This window comes from Microtus pennsylvanicus, chromosome 6, assembly GCF_037038515.1.
Source record: "Microtus pennsylvanicus isolate mMicPen1 chromosome 6, mMicPen1.hap1, whole genome shotgun sequence".
NCBI classification, from domain to species: Eukaryota; Metazoa; Chordata; class Mammalia; order Rodentia; family Cricetidae; genus Microtus; species Microtus pennsylvanicus.
Window position 1 is genome coordinate 9,094,879 of NC_134584.1, and position 20,304 is coordinate 9,115,182.

General features: G+C 44.4%; 2 protein-coding genes across 4 annotated transcripts in view; one reads left to right on the forward strand and one right to left on the reverse strand.

Moving 5' to 3' along the window:
• LOC142851751 (uncharacterized) overlaps positions 1 to 20,304 on the reverse strand; it is a 143,524-nt gene that overhangs the window by 17,081 nt on the left and 106,139 nt on the right. Inside the window, exon 1 of one of the 3 annotated variants that reach the window (XM_075975753.1) lies at positions 70 to 469. The exons of 1 other annotated variant lie outside the window; for it this stretch is intronic. The gene's annotated coding sequence lies outside the window, so the exon portion shown is untranslated. Of the gene's footprint in view, positions 1 to 69; positions 470 to 20,304 lie in introns of those variants that run through there. One more of the 3 variants, XM_075975752.1, reaches the window with a different exon arrangement.
• On the forward strand, positions 3,000 to 12,650 carry LOC142852667 (zinc finger protein 785-like). The gene is made up of 5 exons (XM_075977749.1): positions 3,000 to 3,080; positions 7,274 to 7,400; positions 7,908 to 8,003; positions 11,854 to 12,184; positions 12,290 to 12,650. Exons 1-5 carry the CDS (start codon positions 3,000 to 3,002, stop codon positions 12,648 to 12,650), a joined length of 996 nt encoding a protein of 331 aa, XP_075833864.1.

The window sequence follows — 20,304 nt, forward strand, 5'->3', positions numbered from 1 at the left end:
GGTCCGCTCCCTCCAAGACGGACCCGCACCCCGCACAGTGCCTCAGGCTGCGCTGCACCCTGGACCAACCTCCAAGTCAGAGACGCAACAGGAAGGCACAGCAGGGGGACTCTCGCCCAACTTTGAGGAAGACACCCCCGTGGAGACCAAAACCTTGAATGCGGATTTCCTGCTTGTCTCCCTGCGATGTCACATTCCCTGAGACTACATTTCCCAGAAGTCTGTGGGAAGGAAATCCCCGGACCCCATTGGGGATTTCTTCAGTTCCTGGATTTGTGCCTATTAGAGTCCTGGAGAAGTCCCTCAAAAGACCACCATCCACGTTTGCAATCAGCAACAGGGTTGTTAATTTCCAGCATGCTGGTGAAAGATTCCCGGAGTAGGGAGACCCTCACTCAAGTCTCGGGATAACACGACCCTCCAAGAACTCACGATAGACGGTCCTTGCTGCAATCACCGGAGGTTTACTGACAGGAACCAGTGCCCTGAGGCGGAGACTCATTTCCCACGCCTGGGTAGAGAGGAGTTCCACCCCGAGTAGCTGGGAGAAGGGGTATTTAAGGGAAGAAACCATAACCCAAAGCGGGTAGGGAGGACGTCATTGGAAAATTCCGAAAATACCAGTGATAATCACAAGGGGGTAACTCCCGGTTTCTCAAGATTGTTCTCAAGATTATAATCTAACTTTGTGGTCAGCCAGTTCTTGGAACAGAGTCACTGAACCGGCTAACCTAGATTCTTGGCTCTACTCTTCCTGCTAGGGATTTTTGGCTCTACTCTTCCTACTAGGGATTTTTGGCTCTACTCTTCCTGCTAGGGATTTTTGGCTCTACTCTTCCTACTAGGGATTTTTGGCTCTATCCTGGTCCTTCACTGGGACCATCCATTCCATGATGTCAACTCTGAGAGAAGCTGGCAGACCTCTTTTAAGCACAACTGAAGTTCCTAGGCAGCGAGGTCATTTTATCTACAGGTGTCTTTAAGCAAGTGGCAATCATATTAATACTTCCTAACTGGCCAGGGCTAGTTAGGGACTGGTCAGAGCTACGGTTTTCCATTTGTGACCAGGCCTGGACAAATCCCAGGCTTTGTCCTTGTTTGGTTATCTGCTGACTGTGCCTCAGACCTAGCCTGGCCTAGTACTGCATGTACCAGGTCCCCTTGTCCTTACTTTCACGGATGGTGGAGATTATTTGACCTTTGTGACTTTCCTCAGGAACTGCTTGTTCAGTCTCAGGATACTGAAATTGAGGCCTAATCTCTGAGAGAAGACCAAGAACCCTGTTACAGCGTCTGCTGGATCCTCTCATCCCCCACCCCTTTGAGTACTGGATCATCTCAAATCTGGAGATGCTTCTTTTTGGCTCATTGGCTCATACTGTTGTTTAAACCATTAGTTGGACTGTGAAGATCCACTCCTTAATAAATCTGATAAAAGCATTGATTATACATGGTTCATAGATGAGAGCCAACAGTAAGATGATTGAGGGTTCAGCTAAGGCTGACAAGAGAGTAGTGAACCAGGGTGACCACTTGTACAGAGATCCACACCCTCCTTCATTTTGTTCTCTCTCCAGCTGTCTATCATGTAGCTTCTTCCTTAGCAGTGCCATTTAGTCCCTGAAAACCCCAGAATGGGTCATATGAAAGCAGCATTGCTCTCCTAGGGCCTCCCATCGGCCCCTCCTACTTTGGAGAACTATTTCCGTTAGAGAGGGGAGCGATTTCTCTAAATCTGCAACAGATTTTTCTCTAGGATTGTGACACTTATATCTATGGCCTTTTCAAGGCCCTGTTGTTCTGATCTTGTTATACCAAGGCTGAAGCTCCGGTACCTATGGCCCCAGGGAAGCCAACCACTGGAGGGCAGACACAAGGACGGTGTGATGACTTCTCATTTTTCAGGACTCCTGGTCATTTGGAGCAGGTTGCTGTCATCAGTTGATATTTGGATTTGTCTGTCAGCCAAGTGGAAACCTGTAGAGACACACTCAACTAGGAACAGAAGTAAAAACTTACAAACTTCCTTGGAAGTTTTAGAGCCATAATTGAGTCTAAATTGACTCATAGTCGGGTCAGTAATTGAAGAAGGGAAGGGGTTCCAAGACCAGGAGAGAGTGAGGTGACTGGGGAATAGGCGAGTAGGGGAACTTAGGCTGGATATTTCTGGAATCCTTTGGATCTGTGAGAAGTGGATCCAAGTGTTATGACTATCTCCATTTTCTGAAGTTTCTATGAATTTCTATTTTGTTGAATGACATAGAAGTTTCAGATATATTAGCAATATCAATCTGGACTGAAATCCGTATTGAAGAAAAAGCAGGTAACAAGTGTCTGTAAACCAGCAGGAGTAGACTCACATCCCTGAGTCTTAACAAAAGCTATAGATGTGAGTTAAAAAGCGTGTACACTGGACATTTTCTTCTATCCAGAGAACTGGGTATAAAGTGAACTGAAATGCCCAATGAAACGCATCTACGGGGCTGGAGAGATGGCTCAGTGGTTAAGAGCATCGCCTGCTCTTCCAAAGGTCCTGAGTTCAATACCCGGCAACCACATGGTGGCTCACAACCATCTGTAATTAGGTCTGGTGCCCTCTTCTGGCCTGCAGACACACACACACACACACACACACAGACAGAATATTGTATACATAATAAATAAATAAATATTAAAAAAAAAACGCATCTACAAGTCTATATTTAGAAGACAACCAAGTCAAGAAGAGTCTGTAATGAGGGGGAGAGAGTGGAAAGGATAATGGAAGGCGGATACTATGAAAGTAGAAGGGGAACTCTCACGGAGGAGGGAGCCCACAGGGCACCCTGGCACTGGGGACAACGGAGAAGAGGGCAGATAATGGCAAAGCAGTATGAACGCGGCCAAATGAGGGACTGTGGCTGTGCTGGTCAAGGCATTGCATCACTGTGATCCGAGGGACCGGTACTAAATGTCAGATACGGAGTCCCAGAGCTCCTGCGGTGAGGTGTGAGGTGGAGATGAGAGAACTGTTGGAAGCTCTCAGGCTCACTAGCCGAGAGTGCACAGCTCACCTGCAGAGACAGAGAGACTCTGCTCCAGTGAGGTAAAGAGAGAACCAACTTCCAAAACTCATCCTCTGATTTTCACACACACCATCACATAAGAACCCCCCAACACACAATTAAAAAAGAATATGCCATAATAAAGACCATTAATACCTGGAAATATTCAAAATTAATAAGAAAAATAAAGTGGCTATGCCCAGTTCACGAAGTCCCCCAAAAACCCACAACAAGACCAAGTCCTATGTGTAAAAGCAAAGAGACTTTATTCTTATTCAAGTTTGAACTTGGACCTCTCTGTGAGTCCAACATATTGTCATGATCAGAACCCTGAGCTCAGTTGGGGTGTTTTTTTTCTTTTGGTTGTTGTTGTTGTTGTTTTTGTTTTATTATAGCAGAGGTTAAGGTGAGGGATTTCTAAGAGTCAGAACCCCTGATTAGCTGACATATGTCTAGGGATATCCTGGTGAAAGGGGATGGGTGTGTTGGGCTGAGGGATATCAGGTGATCCTATCTACAATGGTTGGAACATTAGGAATTTCCTTTGGATGGTCTGTTCCAGTTGGAGCCTGAGTGGTTTCAGTTCGTGGTCTTTCTTGGAACCAAGTATTGCCTTAGGGTAACTGAGACTCAGGCCTACATTTTAGTTGGTCTCTATAGAGTTCTACTAAGGTGCATGCAAAAAATAGATTAAAAATGGAAAATTGACCGGCGAACTACTTCTAGTCAGCGACTGCAAAATTTGAAATGAGCCTCAACTTAGTTTAGGGACATTTTTGTATGAGCACATCTTACATTTCTGTAAGAGTGATTCCTATAGCCTGAATCCACCAAGGCCTGATTTCCCAGGTGAGGGTGGCGCAGGGCCTTCATGGTAAGGAGAACCCGTGTGAGAAACCATCACATATACTGAAGAACACGTGTAGTGAAAATAGATAGTCCGTTTCTATTTGCAGAAATTAATGAAGTCGTCTGAAACTTGGCCTACTTAATAGCATATACTTTTAAATGTATTTATTTATTCACTATTTTCACAGTTTTAGGAATGAAACCTGCCAAAGATAGCAGAGGTCCGCTTACAAAATGAGACCGAGTCTGCAACATGAATTTCCAGCCAGGGACGCTGGAGACCCCAAGAGCACGCAGGAATCTAAACTGCTGAGCTTTTAATAGAGGCAATTGCATGGGAAGATACTATATAATCATTAAGCCATGTTTACAAGGAAAGAGAGTGTTTTTGTTAATAGATCACTGGGGAGAACAAAGACAATAAAGCACGGATAGAAAATACATGGGAACATGACAAGCCCATACTGTTGCCATCTATTTTCATGCATGAACCTGGGAGAGTGGGGCCTAAAAGTGAGGCAGAATAAAGTCTAACGCAATAGCCAACTTTATTCAGCGCATCACACAATTTTTTATATTCTGAGGGTTAAGCAAGGTCCTGAGAGCAAAGTTCACTGGAGTTTGCAGTGTGGACAGTCACAAGGGCAAGGTCACATGTGTTTAGGCCTGCAGTCTGGAGGACAAGGTCACCTTAGCCTGTGCTGTCCACAGTCACAGGACAACTCGCACTTGGAAGCACCATTCTGAATATTGATGGGTGGGATGATGGGCAACCTAAAGTAAAACCCACTCCTATTTACAGCTGGGAGGGGCACGAAAGCGCACTCCAAGAACAACCCATGTTACAGAGGAGCAGAAGTTACCAGACGCTTGTCTTGTTTCCCTGAAGTTTTCTCACAAGCTCTCAGAAATCTCCTCACACAGCTTTGTTCATGGACTGTCTTCTGACACCGTACATCATAAGAAACAGCTTTTTCTTGTACGGGTCATCTCCTTCTGCGCTTAGTTTGGAAAGTGTCAGGATCTCTTTGATACAAGCATGCTGCTTTCACAGACAAGACTGTTGGTAACAGAGGCCCAGGGCTTTCAGTGTGGTGGACTGAAGCTCTCTACTGCCTAGCTGCATATGTGTATTTTTATATTAAAGAAAATCTAATTTTTCTCCAGTGCTGTATATGCCTGAAACTTACAATTCTCTTTAGTTGTGTCCTTTTCAACAAAAAGATTTGTGTTTATTATTTTTAAATTATGTGTATGTCTGTGTTTGAGTGTGGACTTGCGATGTGAGTGTGGGTGCCTACGGAGGCCAGAGGGACAGGACATGCCTGATGGTGAGAGTCACAGTCTTCTGCTATGGCTGCTGAGCCAATCTCCAGCCCCACGTTCTGCTTTGTGGATGTTTCTGTTGGCATTTGCTGTTGCTTGTTTTTATAAAATGAAGATGTAGTCACGGAGTTAGCCCCCTGGAACTCAAGTCCACTCTTGCACTTCTCCCACTTACACTCTTTTTAAATAAAAGATGTATTTATTTATTTATTATTATGTATACAGTGTTCTTCCTGCCTGTGTGCTTGTGCACCAGATCTTATCACAGATGGCTGTGAGCCACCACGTGTGTGCTGGGAATTGAACTCGGGTCCTCTGGGAGAAGAGTCAGTGCTCTTACAATCTGAGCCATCTCTCCAGCCCCCTACTTACATTCTCACACAATGTGAGGTTTATGAAGACAAAGGAGGCTTTGTTATGGAGTTTGAAACCACTTGGGAAAAGACCCACAGACTCAGTTCAGATTGTAATTAACCAAATTTCTTTCTTTCTTTCCTCCGTCCATCTGTCCATCTGTCTGTCCGTCTGTCCATCTGTCTTGGTTTTCTGAGACAGGGTTTCTCTGTAGCTTTGGAGCCTGTCCTGGAACTCACTCTGTAGACCAGGCTGGTCTTAAACTCACAGAGATCCACCTGCCTCCGCCTCCTGAGTGCTGGGAAGGCTTGTGTTATCACCGCCCAACGGAAAGACTGTGAAAAACTTACCCTTAAAATGAGTATCAAGTACCCCCTTAATATATAAATGTCTAATAGTTTTCATGCAGTAATAAAAAGGAAATAATAATATTATTGCTCTCATAAATTGTGTGGTGATTTGAAAGAAAATGGCCCCTAGTGGGAGTGGCACTAGTTGGAGGAAGTGTGTCTGTGTAGGGGCGGGCTTTGGGGGTCTCTTGCTCAAGCTTCCCTCAGTGGGAGTCAGTTGACTTCCTACTGCTGATGCACTGTGTCAGATATTCAAAGATTACTTCAAGATATTGCCAGCACATTTGTGCCTCTCTGAGAAAAAGTGTAAAAGGGAAATGAAAGTAAGATCAGAGCAATAGCTGGTGTATTTTAAATATTCACAAAATATTGCTATTTCTATAACTGCTGGTTATTAAATTATCTAGGTATAAATTTTCTCTATGAATCCTTTATTTGTGAACCCCTTTGCTTCTTCCATCTCATGTCCCTTGGTTCACTGCCATTTGCTTCTCTCTGGACTCTGAATTTCTATTCAGATGCCCAGACCTCAGCGGGGCTTCTCCATCAGAATCGCATTTTCATTGCATTTCACACTCACGATTGTGCACATGGAGCATTGGTCAGTACCTTCTCCTTCCCATGACTTTTGTGGTGTATACTACAAGCGTGTGACACCAAATGCATGTTCTTCTGAGATGTACTCATTTTATGTTTCATTTTCCTTAAAAGGATAGACTCCACGTGGGCTCATAGCATCTTCTCTGCCTTCTCTTTCTTTGAAGATGGGTACTGTACGGATCATGTGACCACTTCCCGAAGGTCAGAGGAACATGACTCACCTCTGTTAGAAGCATTTCCAGCTCCCTTTCATCCTTAGGCAAAATCTAGATTTGTGTCCACAAGTAAATATTGCCTGAGTTAGGGTTTCTATTGCCTGATAAAGATCTTGGCCAAGAGCAACTGGGAGAAGAAAGGGTTTTGTTTCACAGTCTGTCACTAAGGGAAGTCTAAGCAGGAACCTGGAGGTAGGAACTGGAGCAGAGACTACTGGCTTCCAGATTTGTTCTCCTTGCTTTGCTCAGCCTACTTTCTTAACCTTCTCAGACCACCTGTCCAGTCTGGCCCTACCCACAATGGGCTGGGTTGTTTCATATCAATCACCAATTGAAAAAAATTAAATCACAAGGAGCTGTTTTCTCAATTATGCTTCTTTCTTCTCAAATAGCCAGGGTCAAATTGAAAGGAGAACTATCCAGCCCAATGCATCTTACTATTTATATTACTAATTTATATTACAATAATAATTATATTATTGGTGGTTTTAATTTATTCAATGTGCGGTCTCATTCATTGTTCTATATACTTCAGGAAATGCTGTCCTTTTGGGATGTGGCCGTTGAGTTCTCTCCAGAAGAGAGGGAATGTCTGGAGCCTGCTCCGTGGAATCTGTACAGGGATGTGATGTTGGAGAATTACAGCCACCTTGACTCCCTGGGTGAGCATCTCCTCTATAGTAACTTCTTATTTCACCATCAACATGTATCTCCCCTACTTTGTGTGGTATCTCTTGGAAATTTGTGCTTTCCAACAGAGAATTTCATATTCTTCATTTTAAGAAAGATGAGGGATGTTGCACTATAGCTAGGAAACATTTCATTATTTTTCTTTGTCCTTGTTTAACCTCTTGGTAATGGAAGCATGCATCCTTCACTCTAGTGAGACAGGGACAAATTCAGTGGCAGGAGGCGTAGAGCGTTCATGTTAATGAAGATGTTTCACAGTTCAGTTTTAATGTTATTCCCTTTAAACAAAGCTTAGAATCTGCAGATTGTAAATTCCTCATCAATATTCTAATACATCTATCAGAAAACATTTCAGGAACTGATTTCCTGCAATCATTTATTACACCATTTCTTTTCTCATAAGCAGTGTCCTGGAAGGGACCATTCAGCTCCCAGTAGAAGAACACCCAAGCCATCTTGTTCCTCTTTCCTACAAACAGACCTTGCTGTCTCTAAGCCATACCTGGTAACATTTCTGAAGCAAAGACAAGGACCTTGGGATGTGGGGAAACAAGCACCAGCCCCTGTGCATTCAGGTGTGTAGGAAAGAGGGAGTCGGGGGTGGGGGCGAGTTGAAGTCCAAAGATCCAGCAGAAAGGCAGGCTTTCCCCATCCTTATCCTTTGACGAGGCTCTCATCCTATTTAGGGAATGTGTCAGCTTGGAGGGTAAGTGTGCTGTTTGATTCTGGGTGTGTCCTGAATGCAAGTGCAATTTAGATTTAACCCATCTCAATAACTAGTGTTTTGGTTTTGGTTTTTTGATTTTGTGAGTCAGGGTTTCACTGTAGCTTTGGAGCCTGTCCTGGAACTAGCTCTTGTAGACCAGCCTGGCCTCAAACTCACAGAGATCCACCTGTCTCTACCTAATGAGTGCTGGGATTAAATGACAATAACCACATTTTTTTTTCTTTTTCGAGACAGGGTTTCTCTGTGGCTTTGGAGCCTGTCCTGGAACTAGCTCTGTAAATCAGGCTGGTCTCGAACTCACAGAGATCCGCCTGCCTCTGCCTTCCGAGTGCTGGGATTAAAGGCGTGGCCACCATCGCCCGGCTCAATAACCACATTTTTAAAAGAATACTTCATATTTAGATATTATTGTGTATTAAACAAGCTAAGTTAATCTTTATTTGAGATAACTACTTTAGGCTTTAGTCTGATAACCTGCACGGAGGACTGCAGAATGGAAGGTAGGAATTAGTGTCACCCTCTAATATTGTCTGGGACAATGAATTACATGTGTATGTAGCAGGACTACAAACACAATTTGGGGCACAATAAGGATTTTAATCATGAATAGGGGGTGGCTCATAAATAACTTATATCTTAATTACCTTTTGTAACAGGTTTCAATAAATTAATAACTGTCATAAGATTGGAATTTTATAAATGAAAATAAGTTACCTTATTAAAATTTTGAGCCTTAAAAAGTCACAATTTAAAAAATGAACAAATAAAAGCAAAAAACAGCTGGGCAGTGGTAGTACAGGCCTTTAATCCCAGTACTCAGGAGGCAGGTGAATCCCTGTGAGTTTGAGGCCAGCGTGGTCTACAGAGCAAGTTCTGTGACAGGCAGAGCTACACAGAGAAACCCTGTCTCAAAAAAAATTATACGGAAGTTCTCATATGCAAAATAAACTTTAAACCATAAATACAGTCCATGGAGAGATTGGGAGCTTTAGTTTCTTAATTCCTTTATAGTGAACCTTTACAAAATCTAAGTCAGTCCTAGAGATACTCTACATTCGTATCTTACATTATCATAAAAAATGTATTTGCCGGCAGTGGTGGTACATGCCTTTGATCCCAGCATGTGGGAGGCAGAAGCAGATAGATCTTGGAGTTCCAGGCCAGCTGCTGGTCTACAGAGTGAGTTCCACGTTAGCCAAGAACACAGAAACAAACAAACAAATTAACAGATGAAAAACAAAACCAAGAAAGAATCCATCTGAAGGAAAGGAGAGTAAAGTTAATCTTTATAAGACACCTGGAAGAATAGAAAGACATTCATTTCCACCACAGTTCTTGTTGTGACTCAGTTTCTCCAAATGGTTTACGTTTAACAAAGTAATCAAAAGTGACTAGAGGGCTGGAGAGATGGCTCAGCAGTTAAGAGCACTGACTGTTCTTCCAGAGGTCCTGAGTTCAATTCCCAGCAACCACATGGTGGCTCACAACCATCTGTAATGAGATCTGGTGCCCTCTTCTAACCTACAGGTAGGATACTAAATAAATAAATAAATAAATATCTTTTTTTTTAAAAGTAACTAGATACCTTTATGCTAGGTTTTGTTAGCAATGATAGTCATTATAACCCTAGGACATTAGCATCTTTTAAGCATTAGGTATGTTACTTTAGAGTCTCATCTTCCATTGTTCCCATTTAGCATATTCAGACCTGCTGTGACTTCTCTTGAAGCTTTTGTGGGTTTAGCCTCTTCTCATATAATTTATCTCATCTAAAACAATTTAACCCACTTTTAATGATGTAACTTCATATTTATGTCTTTTGTAACTTTTTCAAATGGTTTCACTGGTCCTGAGAAAAGGATTATATCCCAGTAAGAGCTTTAGTGATATGAATAACCTTGGTTGAGAGAGCATTTTTTGTAAGCAAGAATCCTGAAAGGGAAATTACAGAACCTGAGTTCAGTTGGTAACTGATTGTAAAGTATCAACTGAGATCATTTACTGTCTTCGGAACAGCCATTTGAACCTTTAGATATTTCCTCCTTGATTAAGCAATTGCAAACGAGACATAATAACCCTAACAAGTAAGTTTGTTGTTGGTGGTGTTTTTTTTCTTTCAAGACAAGGTTTCTCTGTAGCTTTGGAGCTTGTCCTGGAACTAGCTCTGTAGACCAAGCTGGCCTCGAACTCACAGAAATCCGCCTGCCTCTGCCTCCCAAGTACTGGGATTAAAGGCGTGCGCCACCACCACCTGGCCTAACAAGTAAACTTACCACCTGATATAAGAAGATGTCCCAGCGGGGAGGGTGTTAGACAATATCTATGTTCAGGGGGTCATTACCCAGTGCATATGACAGCTTTCCCACACAGAAGTGGACTCTCAACCCAGCTTTAGTTTTTCTTGCCTAGATACCCTAGTGTCTCCAGAAAACCTTGGAACCTCATGCGATTGAGTCCTAGTTCCATGCAGCTAGCTGGGAGGCCAGGTGGATCCTCAGGTGAGAGGTCAATGACCTTGCCTATCTCCTCCGTTTTTGAAGGAATAACATTTAACAAGCCCGGCTGTGGTTGCCATTAGCAGACACAGCTAGAGTTATGAAGATGGTGTTCATGGTGTTCAGCTTAGAGGATACTGTGCAACATCCGTTAAATAAAAGAAGGTTGAATCCAAACTGCACAGTGTGGGTCATGTGACGCATTAATATTATTACCTATGTGCATACTGTTAAAGCGTTATGCCATGGAAGCTTCCAGGTCAGCCTTATAGTAAACATAACACAGTCTTTATTACTTAGATAATAAATAGACTTTTCATAATCATCTTTAAATTGATGTTGACATCATCTAACAAAATTTATCTGACTATGATTTTGGAGTTATTATTGATTGATTTTTAGGCAGAGCGTCCCTTTTACTCTTTTTAAAGACAAGGATCCCATTAGTTGCTTTTATTCTACACATCTTTTTCCTATAAGGTAAATAGTAGTAGCCTTTCTCGGAAGGAGTTCACCCCTTAGCTCTTCTCAAGTGCACACGGTCTTTTCTTGAGCTGTCCTATTATCCTCCTTTTGCCTGTCACAGGGTCAGGGAGCCAACCTGACCCAGGCCAGGGCACTGGAAGAAACTCTGAGACAATTATCCTTGGCTTTGAAGTGGGTGGTGCACATTTTATCTCTGGACCAGGTTTTCAGTGAGCAAAAACAGCATATGAAAATTTCAAAATATATTATCTATATTTAAAGGCATTTGTTTCTCTATAAAACTGAAGCCAGTGATTTATATGCCCATAAATGTACTGTGTGTCTGGAGATCTGAGCAGCCAACCTGAATAGTACTTTATATATTTTCTCTTTTACATTTTTAAGCTAATACAATGATCTTATGAGATAGGGACACATTGGCTTGGGGGGGGGGTCAAACCCTGAGTATGCATGGGTAAATCTCTCTATTTTAAAAGTAATCATCAGCCGGGCGGTGGTGGCACACGCCTTTAATCCCAGCACTCGGGAGGCAGAGGCAGGTGGATCTCTGTGAGTTCGAGACCAGCCTGGTCTACAAGAGCTAGTTCCAGGACAGGCTCCAAAACCACAGAGAAACCCTCTCTCGAAAAAACAAAAATAAAATAAAATAAAAGTAATCATCATAAATATAGATAATATCACTTAACTTTTGATCACTTCTCAACTTTTGCTCTATAGGAACAACACACAGTGGCTGTAACAATTATAGCAAAGCTACTGATTATAACTCACTCCTTATTCAATACCAGAGAATTCATACAGGGAAGAAACCCTACAAGTGTGAAGAATGTGGTAAGGCTCTTAGTTCTCACTCAACACTTTCTATACACCAGAGACTTCATACTGGAGACAAATCCTACACCTGTGAAGAATGTCACAAGGCTATAAACACTTGCTCATCACTTTTTATTTGCCAGAAAAATCATACTGATGAAAAAACCTACAGCCGGGCGGTGGTGGCACATGCCTTTAATCCCAGCACTCGGGAGGCAGAGGCGGGCAGATCTCTGTGAGTTCAAGGCCAGCCTGGTCTACAAGAGCTAGTTCCAGGACAGGAACCAAAAGCTATGGAGAAACCGCCTCGAAAAATCAAAAAAAAAAAAAAAAAAGAAAGAAAGAAAGAGAAAAAAACCTACAAGTGTGGAGACTGTGGCAAAGCTTTTTACTATCCTTCAGTGCTGAAGCAACATCAAAGGATTCATTCTGGAGAGAAACCCTACAAGTGTGAAGAATGTGGGAAAACTTTTTACTATCCTTCAGTGCTGAAGCAACATCAAAGGATTCATTCTGCAGAGAAACCTACAAGTGTGAAGAGTGTTGCAAAGGTTTTTCCTCTTCAGCTCTTTGAAGACATCAAAGAATTCACTCTGAAGACAGTCCCTGCAAGTGTGGGGAATGTGGCAGAGCCTCTGTTAATCATTATACCCCTTCTCGACACAAGAAGGTTCATACTAGAGAGAAATCTACAAATGTAATAAAACGTTTACACTTCTTTAGCCCTTCAAAGACATCAAGTAACTCATTCTGAATAGGCATTCCACAGGCATGTGAAGTGTGGTAAAACCCTTGCTGAAGATCCAGACCTTATGCAGCAACAATGAATGCATAGAGTCGGGAAGCCATGCACATGTGAGGGATAGCAAGGGCTTTACCACCCAGTCAACACTACCTACCATCAGCAGCATCCATTCTGCAGTGAGACAAAGCATTGAAGGCTGTGGTGAAGGTGTCTGTTGTCATTCAGTCCTGGTTCAACCTCAGTAATTCTCACCGCAGAGAAACCGTACTCATGAGCAGAAACGGACCAGGGCTTATCTGCTCCTCGTGTCTATATAAACTTTGGAGAATTCATTGTGATGAGGCAGCCAACAAAACAATCACTGTGGCAAGTTCTTCACACTGTAAGTATCTGCAGATACTTCCTATTGCAGAGACACTCTACACACTCAAGCTGTGCCTAAGCCTTGAATAATAATTGAAGTCTTCCTCAGCAACAAAGGTTCGTCAAAGATGAGAAATTCTGCAGGTGCAGACGTCTCTGTTATCCAGCTACAGATACCCACACCACACAAGCCAGCATTATGTGAAGGGCTCTCAGCTAGCTATTTGCTTCTATCTGATTAGCTTGTAAGCTTGTGTTCTGTTTTCTTGATTTCTACCTGATGTACTAGAAGCTAGCCAGAATAACCAGCACCACCCTGTACAGGAATTCCTTGGCTGCCTAAAAATTGCCGTGAACACAAACTAGAATGGGCAAGTCCCAAAGCAGTATTTACCCCATGTTTCCCGCATGGCTTCCTGTCCTAAAGTCCCTGAATGAGGAACAGTTACTCATAACTTGAAATAAACTGGTTATTCCACCTTGTTGGTTTTAGCCCAGCCATTTATTATCAGATGGACAGAAATCAATCTAGGACAGCAACAAATATGGGAGGCCTTTCAACCTTCTTTGTAACTCTGCTGTTCCCATCCAGTGGCATACTAGACACAATGTCACAAAACCTGTTGATGCGTCCACTCTCTCTCCCACACCTGAGCGTTCACACTGCAGAGAAGTCCTAGTGATAAAGAATATTACAAAGAATTTTACAATATTTCCCTAACTCAACACCAATTAATTCATGAGAAAAGCATTCTGTTGTTTAGGCAGTGAACCCACCCTAGACTAAGAATCCTGAAGGCAGTTACTCCCTAGGTCAAACCAATTAATTCAAAAGAATGAACAGGGTGGTGGCGGTGGCTAAGCACGCCTTTAATCCCACTTGGGAGGGAGGCAGACGTGGGTGAATATCTGTGAGTTCAAGGCCAGCCTGGTCTACAAGAGCTCGTTCCAGGGGGCTGGAGAGATGACTCCGTGGTTAAGAGCACTGACTGCTCTTCCAGAGGTCCTGAGTTCAATTCCCAGCAACCACATGGTGGCTCACAAACATCTGTAATGAGATCTGGTGCCCTCTTCTGGCATACAAGCTAAAAAAAATCTAAAAATCTAAAATCTAAATCTAAAAAAAAAAAAAAAAGAGCAGGGCGGTGGTGGTGCACGCCTTTAATCCCAGCACTCGGGAGGCAGAGGCAGGCGGATCTCTGTGAGTTCGAGACCAGCCTGGTCTACAGAGCTCGTTCCAGGACAGGCTCCAAAGCCACAGAGAAACCCTGTCTTGAAAAAAAAAAAGAAGGAGTAGAAGTATACTTGATTCCTCTGACCTTTGGTCAGGGTGGAGAGGATCTACCTGTACACAGCCTACTGTCTAGGACATCTAAACACCAAGTAATCACGCCCTCTGTCAGGGCGTGTGGGCACACTTGTCAACAACTTTGAACAAGCTAAAACCCTCTGGCCTTCAAGGTGGAAATAGGCTCACATTCTGGGGCCTCCACAGTCACCTGGGTGCTTAGAGAGCAGCCCCACCTGCACTGACATCTGAGGCCACTAAACTCAATTCCTCCAGTGGATAGGCGGGCGGCACTCTTTAGTGTTTGTGCCCTGTATACCCTTGCTTCTACAGTAAACCCTAAGGCCTCGTGCATTTATGGGCCAGCTGCATATTCCAAGCTGGGAAGAATGATTGGATACTCAGGTTATTTTTCAATGATTTGTGCATCTTTCCTTTCTGAAGCATGCAAACATTGGGGGAGGCCAGATGTGATTATTTTGAATGGGCACAGCTGGTGTTCTGAAGATGGCAGTTGTTTCATTATGAAGTTACTGTACAGTATTATTTTAATAAAAGAACCCGAATTACACAGGTAGGGTGATGTAATTAGTGTGCATTCCCTGTGTATACGCTGTTAACTTTCTTGCGCTGTCAGATTCCAATACAGTTTTTATGGTTTATACAGCACATAGAGTTATTTGTCAGAATCCTTATTAAATATAAATCTATAGTGAAAGACCCCTGGAGTGGGGAAAGTCTCACTCAAGTCTCAGGATAACAGGACCCCCCAGGAACTCATGAGAGACCATCCTTGCTGCAATCACACAAGGTTTTTGACAGGAACCAGTGCACTGGGGCGAAACTTATTGCCATGCAGGGGTAGAGAGTTCGACCCCAAGTAGCCGGGAGAAGGGGTATTAAAGGGAAGAAACCATAACACAATAATCCAAAAGGGATAGGGAGGGCATCATTGGAAAATTCTGAAAATACCAGTGATAATCACAAGGGGGTTACTCCCTGTTTCTCAAGATTATAATCTAACTTTATCTTCAGCTAGTTCCTGAAGCAGAGTCACTGAACCGGCTAATCTAAATTTCTGATTCTCTTTTCCCTGCTTAGATTTTTGGCTCTATCTTTTTCTGCTAGAAGGGTCTGGATTTATCCAGGTCTTTCAACAGCATCTAACAGAAGTTTGCTGAGGGAGACCTGGTAACCTACAATGCTGGAATTGTTACTGAGAGATTTTAGACGGTCTCTCTTACTCTCATTATGTATTACCTGCTTTTACTACAAACACCTTTATTCCAGGAGATGAAAGCGAGTAAGTAGCCTGCACTCCACATATGTACCTGCCGGGTGTTCTGAAACACACATGATCTTTGTCTTGGCTGCTGGTTGATCTTTTCTTCCCTGTCTCGGTGTCAGGGGACTGACTCGGGACAGGAGATTTAGACCTTACAGATGCACATGCCTGCGTCTGATGTAGGGATGCCGGTCCTAGCTTCAGAATCAATTTTTTCAGTTTGATAAGACAGCATACGTTCATAGGTTTGTAATATTGCCCATGCCCAAAAGACAATTGTTTTCTATATTAGAAAAGTTGGAACAAAACCAAGAGTAGCCAGGCTTGTTGGGACAGAAAGCAAGGCAGACCATAGTCATAAAGCAAGGGAATCTCAGGGGCAAAGGGAATAAATATCCTATCTCAGCTAGAGGAAGCCCACTTAGAGACCTAGTGGAAAAAGCTGGCATTAGGACCCAGAAGAGCTTTTCTACCATGAGAACCACACAGGTAACCCACACTCTAGCACTGAAAAGGTGGCCCCACATTCGCTGGCTGCAGTTTCTTGGCCCCTGGCCTCCCTGGCTGGTGAGGTTTTGTGATGTTTGAATGTAATTGGCCCCTGTGAGATCATTGTGAGTGGCACTATTAGGAGGTGTGGCTTTGTTGTAGGTGTGGACTTTTTGGAGAAAGTGTGCCACGGTGGTGGTGGGCTTTGAGGTCTCCTGTGCTCAAGATATGCCCAGTGTCTCAATTTACTTATTTTTGTCTGCACAAGATATAAAATTCTCAGCTAACTCTCCAGCATCTTGTCTGCCTGCACACTGCCATGACACACCATGATAAGGGACCAAGCCTCTGAAATTGTAAGCCAAGCAATTAAATGTATTAGAGATGCCGTGGTCATGGTGTCTCTTGACAGCAATAGAAACCCTTAGTAAAATAGGCTTTCTGATGCCCCTGGTCTCAGAAGGGAAAAAAGTATAGAGAGGATGGTCCAAGCTTGCCAACACTGCAGCTTCTGCCTCCAGCACAGGTGGCCCTTCCTGCCTCCACCAGGGGTGGTCGTGAGCACTAGAAAGCGACCCACTTCCTGCCTCCACCAGGGGTGGTCGTGAGCACTAGAAAGCGACCCACTTCCTGCCTCCACCAGGGGTGGTCGTGAGCACTAGAAAGCGACCCACTTCCTGTCTCCACCAGGGGTGGTCGTGAGCACTAGAAAGCGACCCACTTCCTGTCTCCACCAGGGGTGGTCGTGAGCACTAGAAAGCGACCCACTTCCTGTCTCCACCAGGGGTGGTCGTGAGCACTAGAAAGCGACCCACTTCCTGTCTCCACCAGGGGTGGTCGTGAGCACTAGAAAGCGACCCACTTCCTGTCTCCTCACCTTGCACTTGTTTGTCAGGGTTGGTGCCATCTCAGGCTGAGACTATAGTAGGGGAGGAGGCAGTTTGAAACTGACTGGTAAGTTGATAAGACCTGAAATCATTTAGGAGCCAAGCTTCTGTTAACGGCTCTTAGGGAGCTGCTGTGGCCGATAACTGAGGCCAGGAGACCCCGTGGAAACATGCCCTGGCTCTATACTTTGGATGTCAGCCCTTGACAGTATAAGCAGTACAGACAGAAGCATTCATCATTCCCCCCATCAGGACTGTGTACGCAATCTGACCAACAGCAATCTCCTCTGAAGAGACACAATTCATTCTGGAGGGGAGCCTCATTACCCTTGGGGAAATGAACACATGATAGGCATGGGGAATTCACAGTTATTTGCATGATTCACTAGACCCTTGCTGCTAATGGCTATATAAACAGTAAGGACTATAGGAGAGGAGACCCCTCATCAGCGGAGCTGCCTGCAAGTCATGCAACTTTCCTGAGTTCTCACTCTTGAGTACAGTCAGAGTTTTAGTACTGTTGAGTTGCTGCCTTGAGCCGATTGTGTTCCTGTTCCTCATCTCTACTCCTGTCTGCACTCCCAGTGATTGTTATGCCCAGATCATGGAGTCCCCCCCCCCCCCCCCCCCCCCGCAAAACCAGCTAGGAGACCGAGTCCTGTATGTAAGCGTGTAAAGTGGGGGCGAGGGATTTCTAAGGTTAAGGAACCCTGATTATCTGGCATTTGTGTAGGGGTGTCCTGGTGAAAAGCTGTGTGTGCTGGAAGGTGATCCTATCTACAACGGTTGGAATGTTACGAATTTCCTTTGGATGGTACCTGGGTGGTGCCTGGGTAGTCTCAGTTTGTCTTAGTGTAGACTACTAAGATTTCGGCCTCTACTGAGCTTGTCCTGGCTGGGCCCTACAATTATAAACTAATTGCTTCATGAAGATAGGGAAGTAGGTGTAATTGTTGCTGTGCCTGTCTGATCTGAGGTGAGCTGACATTCTTCCTATTCTCCATTGAAAAACCACAGAAAAGAGCTTTTAATTCCTGTGAGACAGCATATAAAGAAGTTGCTTTTTTTTTTAAGACAGGCTTTCTCTGTAGCTTTGGAGCTTGTCCTGGAACTCACTCTGTTGACCAGGCTGACCTCAAACTCACGAGATCTGCCTGCCTCTGCCTCCCGAGTCAGGGATTAAAGGCGTGCACCGCCACCACCCGGCACTGCTGTAATTGTTAGATAGATTAACTCCGAAATGGGCAGTCCTGCTCCTTTGCACAGAGCCTACAACTTCTATGAATGTCTTTACCTTGTGGAAGTGCAACTTCATTTGAAAGGCGAGATACTGTTGCACAGGGAGGGCAAAAATCCAACGGAAGAAATCGCCAAACCCAGGTTCCTAAAATTTCTTCGCGCAGATTTCTGGGAAATGTAATCCCTAAAACTGTGACGTCACAAGAAGCCGTCCAGGAAATCCCATTCCAGCTTTAATCTCCACACGTGCGTCTTCCTCAAAGTTGTGCGAGAGTCCCGCCTCCCGTACATTCCTGTTGCGTCTCTCTGACTTGGAGGTTGGTGGAGGGTGCAGCGCTGCCTGAGGCACTGTGCAGGGTGCCCAGCGGTCTTGGAGGGAGCGGACCTAGGCTGGCTGAAGAAGTTCAGGGAGAAGCTGCCTTGGAGGTACTGGGCTCAACTGGCTGGGACGCCTGAGATTGCAGGTCAGGGCTGGGGTGAGGGCGACAGGGACTGTGGCCTGAGTAGGACTCCGCGTGCAGCCCGAGTCAGCCTTGGCTTCTGGGACAGAAGAGCAGCCTGGGAGCGTGGAGTAGATGACAGTGCTGGGTCCAGGGTTGCAGGTTAACGATGGTCAGCTGACTGCCTGCTCCTGAGGGGGAGCTGGGAGCTCACTGAGCAGCTTTGGTGGGGAAGCCTGCTTCACATCTGACCGATTCTGTTATGGATGCTGTGAGATTTCTCAGTCTCTGAAGAGTACACGGGGAGTCTGACTGCTCCTGTACTCGGTAACGGGCCTAGTGTAGCGGTCTTGAGGTCTTGATTGTGTCCATTTTTTTCTGTCAGTTAAAGAATTAAGAGAGGGAAAATCTGAGGCCCCAACAGGTCGCATGTGGAAAATTCTGGAACACAGCAGATCTTCCAGAATTAGCTGCTGCAGAAAAGTTTTGGCTAGGGGTAAGAGAACACACGTACAGCCCACACACAGAGGGACCCTCATCAGGAAGAAGGAACTGGAGAAGCTGACTCCAGGCCTCATCTCGTTTTCTTAAAGCCTTGAAAGGTCCCCCATCCCTAATGTAAGGCGGACTAACTGTGAAAACGACAGGATGTCTGCTTGGCCCACAATGGTTGTGTCAACTTCTATTTATTTATTTATTTATTTATTTATTTATTTAGTATTCTGTGTGTGTGTGTCTGCAGGCCAGAAGAGGGCACCAAACCTCACTACAGATGGTTGTGAGCCACCATGTGGTTGCTGGGAATTGAACCCACGACCTTTGGAAGAGCAGGCAATGCTCTTAACCACTGAGCCATTCCTCCAGCCCCATGTGTCAACTTCTTGATGTGGCCTTGAGCTTGTTGAGCTGGTCCAGAAGCAGGGTCCCTAGGAACAGGTGAAAAGCTCTCATGGCCTTGTGTTACAGTGCCAGGCTTTTGTGTCAGGTCAGCAGGTGAGGAGAACTCCCAGACCTGTGTGTATTCCTGGGATTTTAGTAACCAGACTTGTGATAGAAAAGAAACGTCAGTCTCCTCTGAGGCACATCCCTGTCATCTCTGCATTTGTGAGGGGGAGGCAGGGCCCTCTGGTCCTCCCCTGCTTCATAGCAAATTCAAGGCCACCCTAGGCTACCCGAGTCTGAGATAGAAAACCCTTGAACACACTTTATGGACATGGAATACTTTATGGTTCCTTTCATGTAGTTGCATTGAGCGCCGTGACAAACCCATGCAGCCAGCACTTTGCTGACTTAAGAACTCCTTGTGCTTAACTTCTCTTGACACGTTTCACGTGTAACTTACACTAAGATATTTCAGTTAAAGACATTAGATTTTAGGGATTACATACTTATTTGCATTTACCCTGTGAGCGAGTATTCACTTTGTCTTGTTTGAATATTTCTTCATTTTGTAACATATTTATTCCTTTTTTTGAGATTTATTTATATATTTGTATACTGTGTTCTGTCTGGACATATGTGCGCAGGCCAGAAGAGGGCAGCAGACCTCATTACGTATGGTAGTGAGCCACCAGATGCTTGCTGGGAATTGAACTCAGAACATCTGGAAGAGCAGCCAG